Source organism: Thermobia domestica, unplaced genomic scaffold (assembly GCF_964235325.1).
Source record: "Thermobia domestica unplaced genomic scaffold, izTheDome1.hap1.1 HAP1_SCAFFOLD_156, whole genome shotgun sequence".
In the NCBI taxonomy this organism is placed as follows: Eukaryota; Metazoa; Arthropoda; class Insecta; order Zygentoma; family Lepismatidae; genus Thermobia; species Thermobia domestica.
The window spans coordinates 404,738-427,964 of record NW_027655900.1 but is presented as its reverse complement, the minus strand read 5'-3'; the positions used below and the strand labels follow the sequence as shown (position 1 = coordinate 427,964).

The following is a 23,227-nucleotide window of genomic DNA, read 5'->3' as shown; positions in this document are numbered from 1 at the left end:
TGAGAATTACATGTTTTTAATGTAAAGAGAAAAATGCATAATCCAGTCGGCATGTAAATGCTGTTTTTACTAGGTTACGCGCGTCACCACATTAAGTAATGTTGTTTCATCAGTAGTACGATCTACACCACCGTCCAGCGAAAATGTTGTATTGTGGGACCACCATTTCAAATCTAGAATTAACGCCATACCCATTCCGACGGTGGTAACTTAAGTTTATAATGTTGTTACCACCTTCCTACGAGTGTCCCCTCTTGGTTCTTTCTAAATTTGTGACTCCCTACCTTACGAGAGGAATAGTTTTTAACACGAAATCAATCATGTGAATAAAATTATCCAATTATAGCGAGTCTAGTTCGACGCCGAACTCCACACTTGGCATGGTGTTCCCACCTGCTGTGCTTTTATACATGAAATTACATTACTTAAGGAGAGTACCCGCGTAAATACAAAGTATCCACACTGAAATCCTAGTCCTTTTTTTCTCAGTGTACTACGAAATTTTGTTATGTAGTTATACAATAAATCTGTTATGTTTCAAAATGTATTTACAACTCCACAGTCAGTTTATTCTTACAGCAATAAGCATGAGCAAAATTCTTATAGTAATGTGGTTGGTGTCCTCTAGTGCTTTATACACCAAACGAGTGACCACGTATGTTATATAACGAAGCGGATTTCTTTAAAAAAGATATAGTTTCAGCAAAAATTCTGCTGCTAGCAACCCAGTCTTAATTTAACCCACACTGAGGAAACAAACATTTTTTTTTTTTAAAAAAAAAAAGTGTATCAAACATGTAGAACATAAACCAGGTAGTATCTACATAACGCTATTAAATAAACTAAAAGCAGTTTCAAAACGTCTTTTTATAGACCAAATTTCGATGCATAATTTATGACCTCATAATTGTTGGGCACCCAAATTTTTACCTTATGCTTGTTCCAAACGTATTGAAAATAATTGCTAGCTCATGTAACATCATTTCAGTGATATTACTAACGTAAGCTCACTTTCTACATTTTTTCAACGAACTTTTTAAGTTCGTTACTGAATTTTATGTGTGTGTCTGTTATTTTTGATTTTTTTTTTCAATTTTGAGCCTCCATTCGATATAGCATCAAAAACTAATTGAGAAAGCGACGGTACTTTTCTCATCATTCTTAGCGTTTCTCAGATATTGTTAAAAAAAATCTGGCCGATTTTCGGAGATTTAAGGAGTCATTGTCGGAAACCGTAAATTATAGAGATGATATTGGTGTTGATGGATACCTAAAAGGATGGTGAACGTTTTGGTATCAAATAGTAACCGGTGACCACTGTGCAACTGACCACCGTTCCTCAGATATTGGCAAAAAAAAAAGTTCGAATTTCGGGAGATTTAAGGAGCCATATCTCGGAAACTGTTAGTCATACAGAGATGACACCGTTCCTCAGACATTGGCCAAAAAGAGTTCGAATTTCGGGAGATTTAAGGAGCCATATCTCGGAAACTGTTAGTCATACAGAGATGACACCGTTCCTCAGATATTGGCCAAAAAGAGTTCGAATTTCGGGAGATTTAAGGAGCCATATCTCGGAAACTGTTAGTCATACAGAGATGACACCGTTCCTCAGATATTGGCCAAAAAGAGTTCGAATTTCGGGAGATTTAAGGAGCCATATCTCGGAAACTGTTAGTCATACAGAGATGACACCGTTCCTCAGATATTGGCCAAAAAGAGTTCGAATTTCGGGAGATTTAAGGAGCCATATCTCGGAAACTGTTAGTCATACAGAGATGACACCGTTCCTCAGATATTGGCCAAAAAGAGTTCGAATTTCGGGAGATTTAAGGAGCCATATCTCGGAAACTGTTAGTCATACAGAGATGACACCGTTCCTCAGATATTGGCCAAAAAGAGTTCGAATTTCGGGAGATTTAAGGAGCCATATCTCGGAAACTGTTAGTCATACAGAGATGACACCGTTCCTCAGATATTGGCCAAAAAGAGTTCGAATTTCGGGAGATTTAAGGAGCCATATCTCGGAAACTGTTAGTCATACAGAGATGACACCGTTCCTCAGATATTGGCCAAAAAGAGTTCGAATTTCGGGAGATTTAAGGAGCCATATCTCGGGAACCGTAAGTCATTAAGAGATAATATTTTGTAAATATTTGCGAGAAACAGAAGGAGGTGCGGATAAAATGATTTACTTTTACATGTAGGAAGAATCACAGTTATCCTTCCTGCTCCATCTTTCAATTCCTTTTAAGTTCGTTCTGGGAATGCTCTTGGAGCATTCTCAACTGGTTTTATTTTATTCATTGTCTTTTAAAGTTATTAACTAAAATTTAAAAAGAAAGTGGGAGGAAAGCTTATAGCAGAGCCTTATGCTTCCGGTTTTAATATTGAAGGCATGTAGTTTGGAAATCAGCTGTAATATGAAAATGCAAAACAAATGTCACTTCTTAAGGTCTATACAGTAACGGTAATAAAGGTTAAAAAATTAATAAATAAATTTTTAATTTCTTTAACAATTGTTTCTATTTATGTACATCATAGCAACAGTCCAATATAACTATTAAATGTGTTATGTTCTTTTCGTCCTCATGAATGAAATAGACATCTGTTGCAGTAGCATCTGTTTTATATCAATTATCTCAACATGAGGATGTGCAAGAGAAGCTATACCAAGAAATTAATAAATATTTGCCTCCTATGGATGTTCCTTTGACGACCTCAGCTTTGCAGGAATTACATTATCTGAAAGCTTGTATTAAAGAAACATTGAGGTAAGTCTATAAAGAATGCCTTAGTGTAGTGCAGGGATGCAAATAACCACTCATCGGTACGGGCGAGTATTTAATTTTATACCAAAGGTATGTAGATGGTGGGCTGCTAACTTTTCCCATGGGCGAGTAAAATTTTGTTGCTTATTTGCATCCCTGGTTTACTGACATCCTGAGATTGTGATTTTTACACTGTAAGTTTTTAAATATATTTTATATCTCTAGATTGCATAAATATGACAATCTTTGTCACTTACTTTTCTGATTCCGTAATATACATGAATTGTTATACGTCTATTTGTGCCAACTTCTTTAGAAGATCTTTTCGAAACATAAAAGTACTTTTAGCTACTTTTGTGTTAAACACTTTATTTAACTGTTTTAATGTATATAAAACTTGTTCACTCATTTTCTTGACACCTTGCTACAATTTGCGAAATTTCGACATTATAAAATTGCAGGTATGCTGCTATCTTTCGAGCAATACTGTAAGCACATAATTTTCTCATAAAATCAATATTGTACATATTTTTTTTTGTTTTAAACGTACATTATACGCTATTCTCAAATACGGAGTTGAATAGCTAGCAATGGTGGTAAAACCAATAGTGTTTACAGGTCGGCGAACTCACTGTTTCTGTTCAGAAACGGTTTTAAAAAAAAAATACCATTTAGTGTTCAATGCAAGACCTTATTCTTAAACAAAACTTATTCATTTTCAAGGACGCCCGCAAGATTTTTTTTTTTGGTAACTTTACTTTGGGCAAGGCAGTGATATTCTGTCACTGTTAATATATTTCACAGGTTGTCACTAATTCTTTGCTGTTTCTTATTCATATAGATTTTTTCTCACTAATGTCGTTGCCATTCCTGATACACATAGTATTGCCGAGCGAGCTTCAGTGAGCAAATGCGGGTTAGAGCCCCACAGGGCACGTTGTTTTCTGTCTTTCGTTCTTGGGAACTGTAACTGTAACTGGGGGAACCGGTTCAGATGAATCGCTTATTGTCACTATCTTGCCTAAAGTAAAGACTTGCCTTTTTTTTTTTTTTACAAAGGAGGGCAAAAGACCGAATTCAAGAGGAAAGACTCAAAAGAGCAATAAACACGCACATCGACAACTAAACTCACACATACGCACTGCTATATATGACTAGGTATATATGATGTATTATATGCACATGTACACATTAGAAATTATTAAACAGTCCTTTACGTACATATTGTTATTAACTATACTACTCAATATAATTATACTCGCATTAAGTACTATATTATGTGAATAAGCAAATTAGTATATTTCGACATGCGTTTCCAAGAAATGAAGACCCTTCGAAATTTCAGGGAACAGTTGCTCCCCTTTGCTCCAAGCTGCTGGCGTCCATTTACATGGGTTTTAAAAAAAACACTAGTTAGCCCGTGTTGTAACTCAAAATGTATATTTTAATGTTCTAAAGTGATAAAGTGCACAAGAGCAGGACAGTGCAAGACAGGAAAGGGCAAACGCATAATTAGATGGAGTGAACATCGAAGACGTTAAGACGTTCCCCTATTTAGGAAGTCCATCAAATATCTTCGAAAGGAAGAAGTGAAAAAAACCATTTCAGAATAGCGCAGTCTAAACAAGCATTCAATAGGAAAAGAGGTCTGCTAACATCAAGAAATGTATCGTTGGATGTTCGAGGTCATTTGGTAAAACTATTTTAATGTGAGGGTGCACCCCCCAAAACGGAATTTATTTAGTTTTCCTTATATATACGTACATTGTTTAGGTACATTTAGATATACATACGTCTGGAGTACTCTAGTCACCTTTAAAGTATTGTCTATGTGCTTTAATGCACTTATCACAAAGTTTTCCCCCACAGTTGGAAACAATTTCGAAACTCTTCTGGCGAAATATTGTTCAAGATTTTCTCCGTAATGTCTTTGACATCATTGACGTCACTGAATCGCTTTCCTTTCAGATTTTTCTTCAGCAGCGGGAACAAAAAAACGTCACAGGGTGCTAAATCTGTTAGTGCGGTCGATTAGGGAGCAAGCATCATGTTATTCTTTGCCAACAGTTGTTGTACTGGCATGATCGTGTGGGGTCGGGCATTGTCGTCGTAACCGAATTCCACTTCTCCCTAGTTCTGAACGCTTCTGTCACACGCTTTCACATAATCTTCTCGAGACATCCAAGTGAAATTGGTAGTTTACTGCTTGTCCTTAGGGAACAAATTTCTTGTGGACAATTCCATTCATATAAACAGAACAAAAGAAATCTACATTGTTTTCACTTTGGATCAAACTTGACGTGCTTTCTTGGGACGTGGAGAAATTGGAGTTTTTCACTGGCTGGATGCTTGTTTTAATTCAGAATCGTACCTGTAGCACCAGGATCCATCTTCAGTCAGAATTTGTTTGAGAAAATGAGGATCATTGTGCAGTTCAGTCTTCAAGTTGCGACAAGCATTTACTCGAATGTCTCTCTGCTCATCTGACAGCAGGCGAGGGACAAATTTCGCGGAAGTCCGTCTCATCTTCAAATTGTCAGTTTAAATGCGCAGGTAAGTATTCCTGGATATTCCCACTTGTAGACAAAGTTACTCAGTGGTCTTCTTGAACTTTTCAAATGTTTTCTTAATTTCTTCATGTTGAAGAACGGCCAGGCCGTAGCCAGTCTTCAGTTGACATGTTGCTATGTTTGGAGCGGAAAACTCAGTCAAAGACTTGTGGCTTTCCCAACGCAGCATCATTAAAAGCTTGGCGAAGCGTAGCAACGGTTTCAGCTGCAGTTGCTTCCAACAAGATATATATATATATATATATATATATATATATATATATATATATATATATACACTTTAGCAGATCATTAGCTCCTCGTAGTCAAATAACTTAAAAATCAATGAAAAATCGCCTGCCACTTGCCGCAAAACCACAAACAATGCAACACTACGAACAAACCGGTCAGCACAAACATTGCCAACTTGCAGATTGATGCAAGTTATCCCATACTAATGACCTAGCGATAGAAACCATACCTACATCGGTAATCCGCTCAACATTACATTTCCGTTTTTGGGGTACCCCCCTCGAAAGTGTGAAATTGTATAATTGATTTTTATTACGTATAAATATACGGAGCGCTGTCCTGCTTATCGTATCCCTTGTTAATGAATCCTAAAACTACTAGTGTTTGTCTCTGAGGTTAATAACAACTTCCGGCAACGTCTTGCTTTGCAGGATGAGTAAGTGAACATTTGCACTGTAACAAACAGTAATCGGTATTTGAGGTCGAAAGGAAGTTTTATCATCTTCGCTCCACTTTCTGGTTAATGCAGCAATAGGTATGCAATTATTAGAGAGATGAAAGAGATCTGCAAGGGCTCGGGCCGAGCCCATGGGCTGGACTCGAGCCTACAAAGCATATATCACTTCGGGCTCGGGCTGGCCTCGGGCCGTAAATTTTTAAATATACATCTCGGGCCTAGCATTATAAGTTCACTGTACAATGATATATAACCGTTCTTTCTGGAGAACGTTTAAAGCATAACAGCAAACTTAAACTGCTAAGTGTTGTGAATAAAAATACGATTTTGCGTTAATTATTAAGCTTCTACAATTCGGGCTCGCTTGATTATCACACGAACTCGGGGCGGGCTCGGGCCTAAATGCTAGAACGTAGCCTATTTTGGACTCGGGTCGGGTCCAGACCCGTATCCACGGGGGTCTAGGGGGCCGGGCCCCCAAAATTTTTACTTTCCCCTTAGAATGTCCACGGTAGGCTTGCAAAGAAACTATAATATGGTGATGAAATATAGTAAACATGGATCGGGCCCCCCTTAACTTCTATCCCGCCCCCCTACATTTTTGGGCTGGCTATTGGCTTGGTCGGGTCTCACATTATTAATTCACGGCTTGGTCGGGTCTCACTAAAAATTCCGGCCCGTACAAACATTTAGGAGACGAAGGTAAATTACCAAGATAGAAATTCTTAATTAAGATAATACATAGTTCTCATATATCCAATCACTTTTACTCTCCACATATGAACTTCTCAATTAATAAGATTAATTGCGCTCTCTGTTTATATTATTATTATTATTATTATTATTATTATTATTATTATTATTATTATTATTATTATTATTATTAAATTCACATTTTCTCCCTTATACATGGCAATATAGGTGTGGAACATATTTCCTATATTTTGCTCAACTCAGTAAAAATAAGTGGAATATTTTAATTTATCATAAATGACACCACCTATATATATATATATATATATATATATATATATATATATATATATATATATATATATATATATATATATATATATATATATATATTGATTTTTGCAATTTCTCAACCACCCCCTTTAACCTTACACTAGAAATTAAATCACTGAACATAGCATTACTGAACACTGAACATATCTTATAAATCAATAATTGTATAACAACACAAAGATGACGCAAAGTTAGAAACAGAACGAAATGCCATTTTTAACCCTTTATCATAAAATCTGAAGTATATTTACACTTCAATTTTTTACAAGAAAGTAAAATGTTCAGCATAATTATTCGGGCATCATCACTGTTGAATTGTACAAAGTTTAAAAGCTCGAAAATGATGGTTTGCCCACGTTTCTGACGAGTATATTCGAGGCATTAAAGGAAGATTTTAAGGCTATGAACCTAGGTATATCATTGTCATCTTCATGAATCACTGCCAGAATTTAGGAATAAAAAATTAGATGAAAATTTAAATGATCTCTCAGAAATAATCGGTATGTTAAGGGGTGGCAAATGAGGGAAACAGGACGTAATATTAGTTGATGCGAAATTGAAGTGTTAGGACGGGAACAAAGGAAGTTGATAAGAATGTGGAAGGAGGCCAGATTCATTGAAAAAGAGAAGGGCTGTGTTATGAATTGCAATGCAAGACTTGAAATTGATGGGGCAAGTTATGCTAAAGACTTCATTTGTAGATTAGTTTTCCACTGGACGAGGGAGGGAAAGGTATTTATAGAGTTTAGCTTCACTTTTGTGAACTTTTGATTGAGTGAATACGCTCTGATCAGCCAATCAGCGTTAGGAATTAGTTTCTGGTGTCATGTTATATTTAGATGCTACTCCCTCTTGTTTTTACGTCTGATGAAGCCAATATATTTAGTTAGTAGGCGAAACTGTTACGCAGTTATTTGATTAAGAGATCCAATATAATTTCAACCAAAAATTTTCTTGTAGGCCTTATATCTGGAGAACTACATATAGTGTAGCCAAACCGAAACTATCACTTAACTCTGTATGATGCGCTTATTCCGTAAACAGAATACGAAAAGTCGATGTAGCGACTGTTCAAAAATTTTGCGGCCCCTGATTCAAAAATTAATTATTGGCCAAGATCGCAATTTTTTGATGCATTTGTTTGGATCATCCCTAAAATTCTTGACCAAGATCGCAACCTTTTGATCCATGCTTTTGGATCATTCCTAAGATTTTTAATAGACATTTATTTGTTCAGTGAGTTGATATCTACTTAAAGTTATTTAGATTAGCAAAGCTAATAAGAACATTTTAATATGCTGTATATTGAGTAGCATCCTTTCAAACGTGGTACTTCTTAATCTCCATCTATACATTAAATTCCAGCTCGATTGATTGAATATTTTTAGCTGCAGCAAAACTATATCCGTCATTCTCTGTTAAGGTTATTGTTGCTGTCAGTGGCGTATTTAAGGAGGTGGCTATGAGGCTCAAGCCCCACCCTCCGAAATAATTTCGTTATTATCTTTTGGTACTATACATGCAACAAAAATGCATTTTACTCGTTCTCAAGCCTCCCCCACGAAACAAAGATCCTAAATACGCCACTGGTTGTTGTAGACTCAGTCATGTTGTGCTGTAGTTATTATTGAAACATTTTCTTCTGAAATACGAATAAAATTATAATTAGTTTTGAAAAAAAAATCGTAAGAAAACTCATCTCAAAGAAAACTACGGTTAAAAGGGAGTTACCGTGCCTCCTTATTTTTTTAAACATTTTTGGGTTTAAAATGTAGATTTCGATAAGCTGTGGCACCACTTTTGATTTCTGGAACCGAGAGCTTCAAGGTGAAATTAGGGGTCAAAAATAAAAATTGGAACCATTCAGGCAATGCGAACCAGTGACTGACTGGGACGAAATAGGTAGAATTCGATTTGTATTCACACGTACAGGAATAATTGATATGCTATTTCCTCAAAAAATCAATTTTGATCCGGAAAAATAACGAAAATTCAAGATCCAAAATTCAGGATTTTCGTTAATTTTCTGGGTCAAAATAGAATTTTCTTGCAAATGAAATATTATCAGTTATTTATGTACGTGTGAATACGAGTCGAATTATCCGCATTTCGTCCCAGTCGGTCACAAGTCTGAAGACCAAAATCCCAGATTTTCCTTAATTTTCGGGATCAAAATAGAATTTTTGGGAAAATGGTATATCAAATATACATGTACGTATGAATTCGAATTGAATGACACCCATTTCGTCCCAGTCAGTCATTGGTCCGTATTGCCCAAATGGGCCCATTTTTTATTTTTGATCCCTAATTTCATCTTGAGGCGGTGAGTTCCAGAAATCAAAAGTGGTGCCATTGGGCACAGCTCCTGGAAGTCTACATATTTAACTCTTTAACGTCCACAATGTATTAGCAAGAACTTTATCCCTGGAGCCAAAACGTAATTTTGATTTTTCTCATTTTATTTTGACCGATTATGCGTACTGCATGTGTATAATCTTCGAAAACAAAAAAGTGCTTGACTCTGTGCACTTTTATATGTTATATATTTTTTTTTCGAACTTACATTATATATTCTTCTTTGTAGGGGTAAGCAAATATTTCAATGTCCATTGTTCAAAATATATTGAAGACCGGAGTTTCGACTTTCTTATATTTGTAAAATCAAAGAAAGAATAACTTTTTATTATGTTTCTTTTATAAAAGTGTCCTTCTGCAAGCTTCCACTATACAAAATGAACGTGTAAAGTTTATGTATAATTATTTTATTCTTGATAACAAATAACTAAAGTGCAATAAAATATAAATGTGCTTGGAACATTTGCAACTCATATATATTGCAACAAGAATTATGTCATAATAATATGCACTGTGAAACTAATACTATACCAAATATACGGAGGCCAATCACGTAAATAGGTCTACGGCGCCACTTGCTTAAAGTTTTCAACACATTAAAACGATTTCCGTTTTATAAATTCGTGACACCACACAGTATACGAAAGCAATCAATGTGAGGCATCCAAAAGAGGACTAGCTCAGGCGAGTAATGCTCCCGGAAGTAGGAACGAAAAACACAGTTCTGATTGGTTGGCTTATCTATGTCTTGCCACGTTGCATTCAAATAGCAGAATTGAGACGGTTGTTATCGGTCCTCGTGGCCAAGTGGAGTTCGTTGTGAGACGCGGTGTAGTGCACCTCGTGTGTGAGCTCCGCTGTAACTAGGTTATACGTTCGCCTTGACGGCCTTTGTGTTTAATACAATTTCAGTAGTGTGTCTGTCAGTGTACCTAACCCCGATTTCTGAATAGTTTTGTTTAGTGAATCTTAGTTGTTGTGTCACTCTACGATAGTTTTGTACCACTTACAATGAATGCTTTACGTAAAAATACAGTTCGAATTGCATTTGACAAGATGACGCGTACTATCAGGCCCAGTGTAGCCAGGATACAGGCTTGGTTAACTACCGAATTGCAATTACATATTCAGGATATTGCAGCGATTCAACTTCATAATGAGGATTATAGTTCGTACATCAAGTTTAAATGTCAAGATCACGTGGACAACTTTCTTCGTCAGCACCCGGAAACCATGAATTTTGAGCATGAAAATGGCACAATAAGTGAAGTACAGTTGTCCAGTGCAAGTATACAATATACCCGTGTACGCATATTGGATCTCCCCATGGAAATCACTAATGATGAACTTAGTGCAGTGCTTCGCCCCTATGGACAAGTGATACATATCACGGAGGAACTGTGGTCCAGTACGTTACCATTTCCAGTTTATAATGGCAATAGACTCGTTCAAATGATTTTAGGGAAACATATTCCCTCTAAAATTGTGGTTCGTGGGTGTCGTGCTAGTGTCATGTATCAAGGTCAACCGCCTACCTGCTTTATTTGTTTGGCCCCGAACCACGTCGCAAGTGCCTGTCCACGGAAAGTTAAACCCAGGTGATATCTACTTCAGCTCCCACTGCATTTAAGATGACTGAACTTTTCAGTGGTAAGATGCCGACAACTCCTAGTTATTGCCCTTCTTCCCCCGATTTACAGTTGCCAACGGTTTCTACTGCCCAACCAATGGTTCTAGAGAGCACCCCCTCCCTTTCGGTTCCTAATTTACAGGATGAGAGGAATTTTCCCCAGTTGCCCCTCAAAAGTGAATCTCTTCAGTCAGCTGTATCCGAGAAGCAGAGTAAAGAGGGCAGTGCCCCTCATGCTACCTCCAAGATGATTCCCACTACTGCAACGACCCTGTCATCTGACCTCTCGCCCGACTGTAAACAGCCTGAAGTGTCTATTAACCAAGAAGCACATGTGACTCCCCCTGTTGTATTAGAGCCTCCGTTACAGCCAGTGCAAAGTGAAAACGTGTCAAAGAAAAGGAAAACAAAAGTATCTACTGCACGGAATGACGTAACAAGTGCTTTATCCGTGTGGCCTTCTAGTGCAGTGTCTTCCCTCACTCCAGCAAATGGTGAAAACAATGTTAGCCAGTGAATTCGTAAACAAACCATGTTCCAAGTGTTTATATCGTTCTGCGATCTTACACGTTTCAGACACGAGACCAACAACACACCGCACAGCTCTTCTCTCTCTCTCTCTTTTTTTTCAAGGTTGATAGTTTCCCGGTCTGATAGTCATTTTGACTCTAAAGTAAGATTTACGTAATAGTGCCTGCGATACGAAAGCTTTATTTACATTCTTTTCTATTATATGCTGTTATATAGGTTGTTTACAAATGTACCGTCTGTTAATAAACGTACCAGCGAGGTCATTTCCTTTCTTTTTGTTTCTGCTGTTCCTGTGCGCTATATCCGGGTCAATGCAAGAAGTTCGTAAGCCAAATGTTCGATCATATATTACCTTAAATTTGAATGGAATTCAAAGTGATGCTAATCGCAATCTTTTACGAAGCTTTATCAACCAAACATCGACTGACTTTATTTTATTACAAGAAGTGGCGTTTGCAGAATTTGACTTTTTACCCCAATATATTGCATTTGTCAATATAGGACCAGCGCACCGGGGTACAGCTATATTATGTAAACGAGGTATAGAGGTCTCAAATGTTATTCATTTGCCGTCTGGCAGGGGTATTAGCATTACTTGTGACAATATTACGATCATTAATATTTATTCGTATTCTGGCACTAATAATCGAATAGCACGGGAACAGTTTTACTCTACTGAAATCTTACCATTATTTCCGAATGTTCAGAATAACATAATACTTGCAGGCGATTTTAATGCTGTCTCTAGAGCAATTGATACCACGGGAAAGTTTATTCCATCACCTGCCCTACAGCAGCTAGTTTCATCAATACCTTTCAAGGACGTCTGGATCCACCACCGGCGAGATCTCCAATTCACTTTTAAAAATTCTACTATGAGCAGTCGGTTGGACCGAGTTTTGGCAACGACTAATCTAGTATCCTCCATCACTGATGTTCATTTGAAATTAGTTCCGTTCAGTGATCATGCCGCAGTAATCTGGACATGTAAATTTGCGCTAGGTGTTACTACAACCTATGGAAAAACAGCTTGGAAATTGAATACTCAATTACTTACTGACGCCGACACGAAATGTTTGTTTAGAACTAAATGGACGTACTGGCTCCGCCAACGTCACTACTACCCGACACTAAATGATTGGTGGGTCAAATATGTGAAGCCTAAAATAAGAAGTTTTTTCAAATGGCAAGGAGCTGAAAAGAAACGAGACCAGCGTGACACCCTAGCGTATCTTTACAGAGCGCTGCATGAACTTTGGATCCTGCCCAGCTCTCCGCAAAATATGATTGCAATTCACAAAACGAAGGCATGGATAAAACAACTTCATGCTAATGATGTACGCAAATATGTTCATACCCTGCCAGACGGAGACTGTCTGCCCGATGAACACATTACATTTTATCACTATATGGCGAAACATAAACGTCGTGTTGGGAAGGTGATTGACACCCTGAATCATAATAATACCAAACTTATGGCCCTCCCTGACATTCAAAAAGTTTTCTTTGACCATTATACAACGTTATATACTGCCACTACGGACCCTAACCATGGGTATCACGATTATTTAAATTTTTTGCTCCCACATTATCAGCGGCTGATAATCAGACATTAACTGCACCACTAACAGAAGCGGAAATACTTCACACGCTTAAGCAATGTAATCCTACCTCATGTCCCGGGGAGTGACGGTTTGCCGTATGCACTCTATCAACAGTATTGGGATATCATAGGCGTGGATATGGTAACATTATATAATGAATGAACTCTATGCTACTCCGCACTTCCTTCAAAATGATGGTCATGTGATCTTTATTCCTAAGTCTTCTGATGCCAACACTGTCACACAATATAGGCCAATCACCTTGCTCAACACCGATCTCAAATTGTTTAGTAAAGTTCTAGTGCGACGCCTCAAATCAATATTTCAAGACAATTTCACTATATTATTGACCAATTACAACAATTTAGTGCTCTTAGTGGCGAACTGCTTAATTTACAAAAAACGAAAGTGTTGCCCTTTCATTCTTGGACCTCTGGACGGCATACCCCTACCATTTGCCAACATTGAACTGGTTACGAAAGTGAAAATCCTGGGCATAACGTTTTCTAATTCAGACAGTTTACAGTATGAACATATTTGGGATCCTCTCCTTCAAAAATTACGAATGCTCAGTCTAAATCACAAATTGCGCAACTTAAACCTAATTCAACGTATTTGGTACATCAATAGTTATTTATGTGCTAAATTGTGGTACTCCGCTCATATATATCCCATTAGTGATTTGTATGTTCGTAAAATAAATTCCCTGATTGGTTGGTTTCTGTGGGCAGGGCATTATTTTCGTGTCAAGAGTGACACTGTTACCCTACCCCTTGACCGTGGGGGCTTGAACCTAATATCAGTCAGAGCGAAATGTACTGCATTCTTTCTAGCTAATAATTATAAACAATTTCAAATTACTGACCAAATCACCCACCAATGGATTTCTTGTTGGATCTCTTCCCTCCCTGCACCTAATCCTCCTAATATGATGTCACTCAAACAGGCCCCGGTGTATATTCAACACTGCGTGCAAGGTTGGTCCTATGTTCCTATCTCTGATCCTACAAACTACTCCCATATCCGCTTTTTATCCACACACTTCCACGCACCTCTTTGCAATAATATCGTTCCGCGTATCCAAATGAAATTTCCAACAAAAAATTGGTCCAGAATTTGGTTCAATATTCATAACACCACGTTGACATCAGCGGTCGTGAGTGTCTGGTATACGATAGTAAATGAGCTCGTACCTACTCATGGTAAGTTAAAACGTATTAGTGTACTCCCTACGGATATGTGTCAACACTGTAATCAGGAAGACACGCTACAACACAGACTGACGTTGTGTCTTCACTCTTCTTCTATCTGGGCTAAATTACAACGCCTGTTAAGTGTGATTTGCCGAGACCCTGCACATAAGTTTGATCATAATTATGCTTTGTTCCCAGACTATAAGTTTTTTCCAATCACGAAAAACAATAGCGTCACATGGTTAATTGGTCAAACGATTTTTTATCTTATGGACACATATCCGTATGGAAATGAATATGCATATGTGATGTTTCTTAAAACTGCTTGTAAACAATTTTCTGTAAATGTAGCTCACAAATATTTTTCAAATTATTTACGTATACTATGTACTGAATATTTGTCCTAAGCTGTTTTAGCTTCATGTAACTCTTCTGCAAATGACAAATAAAAAAAAAAGAAAAAGTGGGCTAGCGCTATATGCTAATAACGAAAATCTATTTTGGCGTGAGTTCAAACCCGGCCCGAGGAAAGAATTTTTTTTTACATTTTTATAACACTTTTTAAATTAAAATAATACGAAAATAATACTCAAAAATGTGATTTACTTACTTTTGTGCAGATAAGTAGTAGTAGTAGTAGGAATGGGTTAGAAGCCCCGCAGAGCTCGTTTTGTTGTCCTTGTACTCCATGATATAAGGCTCGTTTTGTTCCCCTTGTACTAAATGATATAGATTTTGTGACCAACTTAAAACAACTGACTAGGATAGAGGGTAAAACAACTGGCTAGAGTAGCGCGCGAATAAACGTACTTCCGGGAGTATTACTCTCCCGAGCGGGTCGTTCCAAAAGTGCCGAACGGGACATATTTATAAAAACACTCAGTCATAGCGTTGATGCCTCGTTTCGGTTAAATGGTTAACCCAAAAATGTTGAAAAATATGGAGCCACGTTAACTTCCTTTTAATCAAAAACTTTGCGTTCTAGATTTTTCATAGGAAATGACTCTTGTCATAGATTAGGGTTATTAATATGATGAAAATTATTTAATTATCTAAATAAAAATTAAATTTGTTTGGAAGAATCAACGTACAATTAAAAATGAAAACGAGATTTTAATCTAGTAATCAGTTTTATTTACAAAAGAAGTAAACCCAAAAGAAACAGTTTATCACACGTTTAAACCGCAACAATAGATATAATCTTACATTTTATATTTTGTCATATCAAAGATGAGGTAAAGAATAAATTTAAAATTACACCATTTTGTACGTACAATCATGAGACGTAGAGTACCTGGAAATTAATCTTCCTCATACGGTCATTTTAACAACTTTTTCTAACTGAATATGACCATGTTTAGAATAGCAGCACGACTTTGTAAAGCACTCCACAGCTGGCGCATCATCTCTTTGCGTCTCTAGAACCAACAGAGTAGTCCAACGTCTATATTTATACCTTCAATAAGGTCATCAAAAATATTAGATTTATTTGTTTAGCATTGAAAAATTTCTCCAGAGCAAAAATATTCGTATCAGAATTGGTTTTCATGAACATTTTTTTCTAATTACAAGAGAAACACAATATATGAGACTTCATATTTTAAACACTCCCTCCTACGTAATGAAAAGAGTGATATTGTTTTACGGATTGTCAGATCGATAGAACACACCTCTTTATTCCATAATACTTCGACAAACTGATCATTTAAACATACCTTCATATTATATGTATTTAAATTAGGCTTGTCCTGGTTTGACCGGAACAGTTACTATTTAGAGGGATCATCCTGTCCGGTTTTGTATTTAGTCAGTCTGATGGTTAGATTTTTAAAAAATCTTGTTAAAAAAGAATATTTATGTTTAGTGTTCGAAATGGAAAAAGAGCAGAGGCGGTATGTTTTATTATGATTTTGGCTCAACATACCGGCTATTTAAATATTGTCTTGATCATTGAAGAATCGGAGACGGTATGTCCTCATTACTGAAAAACCAAAGGTGGTATGGCATACCACCGCATACCGTCTCACTTCGACTACTGTTTATATGTATATATTCTATCAGAAACAAGTTTTGAGAGAAATTGAACTGTTTGAGAAATTAGAACACCAAATTTGACCTATTGAACAGGAAATTGTGAGATTAAGATACCTCAGACTAATTTCTGCATTATTATTATTATTATTATTACTATTACTATTATTATTATTATTATTATTATTATTATTACTATTATTATTATTATTATTATTATTATTTTATTATTTTATACTATAAATCAAAATATTGTCTTTATGTATACTAATATTTATACAGTGTAAATTTGTTTGCATTCTCGGTGGTATATAATAATAAATTTTATATTAGAAATTTGAAAATCGTCCACTATGAATTTTCATTTTCCATTTGTCTTGTTAAATTGAGAATTTATCACTAGAATTTTTGATAAAATATTCACATTAACAATGTCCCAGTTTGGAGCTTCAGAAATCAGTCAAGTTTAATTTGAATGCCTTATCTGGTCTCTAACTTGGTTGCATTACTTTGAAAAGTAAGTGTATTTTCCCTGCTCCATACACAAAGGGAAGTTCCTTAATCTCCTATCTATATCTACTGGTGAAAGAAACCCTCCTAGTAAGTGGAAGTCAACCAATATTACCAGCGTTGACGCCGGAGCATTTCAAAGCATGCTAGCATTCAGTTTTTGGTGCAAAGAGGCGTCTTGATGTCGCAAGGTACAGATTCCTACAGTATGATCACAACCTCGTAGAGTCCATCCCATTATCTATGAACTCTTTGAAACTAGGCTAAAATTCCAGCCCGACCTACCTCAAATTAAGGCTAAGTTACTGCGTATCTTATGGGAACCGATGACTCGTGCAGTCCAGCCTTTCGGGGTGGGACGAACTTCTCTTCTTCCGGTAGGATGTCTTCACATTTCCATCGCTTGACAGTGTGAGAAAGAAATATATATATATACAATGCCCGAATAGGATTTACTTGAGTCCTCAATATAGTTCTCTATTTAACTTAAATAAATATACTTCATTACATTGCACGAAGAATGGAGCTGTATGATTAACGCAAAATTAGGGCAATTGAGATGGTGATAGGTGAATATTCCTAGATTTGTATCTCTTTATTTTATTCTTATGCTATGACACTGAAATAAAATGCTATTTATAGTTTTGCGTCTCACGATCTCGCTCGGGCTTACAGGAGACGGATGGTTGATGAAAGTGGATTGTAAGGTAAAAAAAAACAAAAGGAAAAAAGAAAAATATATATAAAATATATTATATTCTCGCTATCTTTAACTATTTATCGGTATTGCTTTATGTCTATATTAAACTATATTCCTAATCGATATTCTTTATCTCACCACTCTTACGAGTCTGCCATTTTTACCTTACAACAAAAAAGAAATAAATTCCAAAAGAAATAATTCGTCCGCTCGCTGTTGTCTAGGTAACAGGTTCTAAAATACGATTGAGTTAAAAATAACAAGTCAAAAGATTTACGGAAAATAACTAGATTTATTAGCTTAATGTTTCTCTAATTAAGGAAAGTTGTGTTGACTAGAAAACTGAGATTCAAAGGACGTTAATTCGCCCTTGCAAGTTTAATCTTTAATATTTTGCTCGGCTTCCCAAAAACTCATCATGAGAGTTCAAGGAGCACAAAAATAATTTAAATAACACTAAACATAAAAGTAAAAGACTTCTCTAATAATTCTTTGGGATCTGCGGTAATATGGAAACTAGTACTCTCTCTACTCTAGGTCCATATTCCTTACTTTCAAAGACTGCTTAACTTCACTTAGTAACAGTCCGGCCTAAACCTGGTTTGGACTCTCAATACTCTGAGAAATCCAGAAAAGGAAACTAGCTAAAATCTTAAGGATAGGTAACTTAGGGAATTAGGAGAAGCAGCCGTCACTTATGGCCCAGCTATATTACGTCTTCCATTCAAGACTAACGTCTTCCATTCAAGACTCTAGGTTAAAAGGTGAACACACACTCTAATACTTTCAAACACGAAAGTCGCAGTGTGAAAACAAAAAACACCAGCCAAGCCTCACTATTGCCTGACTGTACGGGGAAACGAAACCAAATCGCAACTTGGATTCTATTTTAATGGGAAAAACCTCCAGCACCTGGAGAGTTTCAAAACCTAAGTGCCCTGGGTTCACTCTCTCTCTAGGGTCACCCCAAGAGCAAATTACTTTTCACTCCTTCTAACCTGTAACTAGAGCCCAGTTTAGTCATTACTCTGACGTAGAGCTCAAAAATCCTACTTCATTCTTTAATTCCTATTCCTAACTCTGGAATTCACCTAAGTTACGGCCAGAGACCACTTTCTCTAGCGGGACTGGAAGCCACGGACTAACATATCCACTGGACAACCAGTAACTAATCTAAAGGACAAAACTCCCAGGAAAAAGCTCTCTTGCTAATTCCCTTCGGACTGAACAGCCACCAGCATAGCCCTCTGCTCTACAGGCCTCCTTAGCTGAAACAGCAAAAGCCATAAAAAAATCCGCCTTTTTATATGTTTAGCCGGGGACAGAAAAAATGAAGAAAAAATTTAAGTATTAACGGTCCTAGAAACTTCTACAGCAGTGGGGAATTACTGGAAAAGAATGAAAGAAAAGTGAAATCTTCAAAAAACTAGCCTCTCTACCAGGTCTATAATCAAATGGGAGCGAGAGTAATACTCGATCTAACTAACTGAATCTTAATCTTAAAAAAAAATTGGCTTATATAAATGATTGGGATAATGCACTAATTGATATTTACATACATTTACATATTTTAAACATATTAATATTATATATTATGCTATACTTATTAAATAGATAAAACCAAATAAATGCATAAGATAAATACGTGTCAGGCCTGACTTATTAATTAATACACACAACTTAATTATGTATAGATAGATTTAATATTAAATTATATAACCTGAAATATCAAAGCAAGGTAACGAAGTGCCCCTTGCAGGATGCTAAAGTGAACGAGAAATTGGTATAATGAAAAGATGGGAGCAAATGTGTGTGTCCCGAGAAAACCAGCGCAAACTCACATGGCCTGGGATCCAATCAGGGACTGCTCTCACCAGACATGAGCCCGTTTCTCCTTATGGTATTAAATATGGTGGCACACCAATAAAAAAAAGGTGAATGCTAACTATAAGTTATACTATATATCAAGGGTGTCCGAAACGTGGACCGCGGTCTACTACGTAGTTGACTGGCAAGGCGTGGAAGGTAGCCTGTGGTGGTTTGTGTCATATTACCTTAATCGAATACTGCTATTGTTCTATCACATTCTCTAGCAGGATAAAAAAAAAAAAAAAAAAAAAAAAAAAAACAGACAAGTAGTCCGTCAGTGATTATTGAAGTATAAAGAAGTCCTCAAACTTACAAAGGTTGGCCATCCCTTATATATGTAGTTGTTAATATTAAGCTTTCGTGATTGAAAATAGTAGAAGTTAGAACATTTTTGTAGTTGAAAGAATAAAGTTAATGTCGAAAATTTGAATATTGTTGAAATTAGTCCTCTTTCCCTTTTCAAAAGCAAAATTTTCGACAACACTGAAACGTATTTTTCAGTCATTTTTAATGAAGAGATTGTGTAACAAATTTCACTTCCAACGTAAGCATATTCCTACACTTGGCACTTTCTTTATCAAAGAAAAGTAATGTAATATTATGGACGTTTTCTCTCCTTTTGGGTTGCGTTTTCAAAACGTTTAAAAATAAATATTCCGTATTTTCAATTAATAGCTAATATACCTAACTTCACATCTGCAACTTAAAATAATCATTACCAGTAAGGCGACTAGACGTTAAACTTGTGTGTGTGTGTGAGAGAGGGAGGAGGGCAAGACATGATCTGAACATTTGTATATCAATGTTAGTTTTCCATCTTGTTTCTAACATTTTGTTTGATGAAAGGTTGTATAACTAAGAGGATACTATCTTTTTCAGTAAAAAAATACCGTCAAGGGCAACGCAAATACTAGCTCTCTATACTCTTAAACAACGACGGTGTAATAAGAGATTTGATTCTTTGCTCATGAACATCTTAAAATTCTATCTCGAAAATTGTGTGATCAGATTAGTTAATAACAAATTTGCAAAAGAAATGAATAGAAAGATAATATTAATCACTGCAATGAATAATGACTTCTAGGAACTTTCGAGTTTTGTGCAATTAAAGAATAACTTATGAAGACTTTCCTCTTTTTGCGAAATGTTCTCTTCATTAGTTTCAAAGCGGCTAACTAATATATTGAGCCCTTGTAAGAAGAAATGAATGTACACTAGAATTCTTACGCTCCAATAGATTAATTGGAGGGCTTGGTGGAAAAAGGGCCAATCTCACTCCTCCATGGAAAATGAGTTTTGTGGCTGAATTGTAAGCTAGTGTTATCTAATGTTACTCATTGAACTAAATGCATTATGGGATATGCAATAGTGTGCTGTATCTACTCCTACAAACTGAAGTATCTACGTTACTTAGAGATTTTTTTCTACATCAAAACTACTTAATTTCTCTCCAAATCGCAAAATTGTAGGATGGACCTTTCTTCCACTCACCCCTTTAATTTTTGGACTATTTTCTGTAGTAATTAAATCGCAGTTCCTGTAGCTTTCTTAACTTCACGTAAGACAAGAAACCAATACGTAGATACCCATGCAACCAGAAATATTTTATGGCACAATTTTTTCTATGAACCAGCAATAGTACAAAAAACTTCATATTTTTAAATAAAATTATATACATTGAGAAGCCACTTCAAAAAAGTAGGAGTAACTGCCCCTCTTGCACCCCGTAATCGCCGCTTCTGATAATTACATTGGTGTTTTAGTGAATAAATAAAAGAATGAACTTCAGTATTATTGAAAGTTTCCTTTTGTAAGAACAGCATTTTTGAAAACAATAACTCGTATATTTTCTTAGTTTTAAGTAAGGTTTATATATCAAATTTGACATCTCGCACTAAAACAAATTCTAATATTTTTCACTTTTCAAGTAAAGAAAGGGAAACGTGGATATTATACACTGCTCCACAAAACTTAAGCAACTCGAAGAAAGTGGCAGAAAATAAAACGACACGATCACTGCACCAAGTATAATGAACAAACAGACGGTCCAGATGCACAATGCAACACAAGTGAAGACGAACAATACAGTTAGGATGTACAGGGTGACCAAAAAGTTCAGCACTACGATACCTCAACAGGTGAAGCTGGGTTGTGCGAGGGCATAGGCAGTCAATATGGCATGTAACCACCACGAACAGCTATACAGGCACGACATCTGGCCTCCATGCTGCAAATCAGAGTGTTGATCAAGTCTTGCGGCAGATGGCGCCACTCCTCGAGGAGACCTGTTTGCAGGTCAGAGAGAGTGTGTGCTGGTGAACTGTGCTGCGCTATTCGCCGCCCAAGAGCATTCCACACATGCTCGATGAGATTCAAGTCCGGCGAATATGCAGGCCATGCAATATGCGTAATGCTTTCGCTCTCCAGATACTCGGACACACGATGTGCACGGTGTGGGTGGGCATTGTCGTCCATGAACAGGAAGTCTGGGCCAGATGCTCCGCGGAAATTGCACACATGTGTATTGAGAATTTCATCCAGGTACCGTTGTGCTGTCAAAGTGCCATGTTGCACAATATGGAGGTCCGTTTTCCCGTCCAGCATAATTCCACCCCACACCATAATGGAACCACCGCCATAGGAGGGCCATTTATCAATGAAGTTTGGATGATAGCGTGCTCCTGGCTCTCTCCACACTAAAGTCCGATCAGAATCTGACGACAGGCTGAATCTCGACTCATTGGAGAACATGACACGCGCCCACTGGTGTTCCCCCCATACAACATGTTCCTGACACCATGTGTAACGCGCACGTTTGTGCTCCAGTTTCATGGCACACACAGCGCAGGCCTTTTTGCATACAGTCCTTCTCTATTGAGTCGCCGACGAACAGTTTCACGACTCACGCATTGTCCTGTAGCCTGAAACAACTCATTGGCCAGGTGAGAGCATGAAGCTTGACGGTTACGTTTGACAGAAATTGTGAGAAATCGGTCCTCGACGGCCGACGTCTTCTTCGGACGGCCTCCTCCATGACGTCTACTGACTTCACCTCCATTTTGAAAGCGATTGCACAGCCTCGATACAACACTTTTGTTCACGTTGAATTCCTGCGCCACTTCCACTTGCGATCGGCCGAATTCCACCGCCCAATTGTTTGCCCGCGGTCAAAGTCACTCAAATGTCGTCTACCAGCCATTGCAAGGTGTGTACCCCACACAAGAACCACTAACTCAATGCTTGGAGCCTCGGACACTATTGGGCTGTGGTGTACGGCTCATGGCATAAGTTGTTCACCGCGCTTGCAACGATGCTGCTTATGCAATAGAGTGGGTGCTCGACTTGCCTGTGTGTCTCTGTGTATGTGCATGCCACTAACCAGTGTTGAATGGGCTCCACACGTCACTTATACCACGTTCTCTCGGGTTGCTTAAGTTTTGTGGAGCAGTGTAGAAATGGCTAAGCATATGCCTTTCAAGACAGAAATATTCGAAAACGCTAAAACATGTGCTCCCTTATTTTTAATTAAGAGTATATATGTCGAATTTTATCTCTCTAACTTAAGGGATTTATGAGATACTCAATTCCCATCAGAAAATTTAAATACCTGTTTACTCCACTTCCAATACACGTTCAAAAATTCGTGTTTTTTTCTCTTTATCTCCATGACAATATCCTTTTTTATCCCTTTATCTCGGTGACAAAATCCTCTCTTATCTCTTTATCTCGTGTCAAAATCCTTTCTTATC

The 23,227-nt window shown here is 37.0% G+C and overlaps 1 protein-coding gene across 1 annotated transcript in view; it reads left to right on the top strand.

Moving 5' to 3' along the window:
- The window catches only part of LOC145676472 (putative cytochrome P450 49a1), a 79,388-nt gene that overhangs the window by 17,118 nt on the left and 39,043 nt on the right, over positions 1-23,227 (top strand). Inside the window, exon 3 of the mRNA XM_081747276.1 lies at positions 2,605-2,774. Coding sequence (XP_081603402.1) covers positions 2,605-2,774 — 170 coding nt within the window. The remainder of the gene's footprint in view (positions 1-2,604; positions 2,775-23,227) is intronic.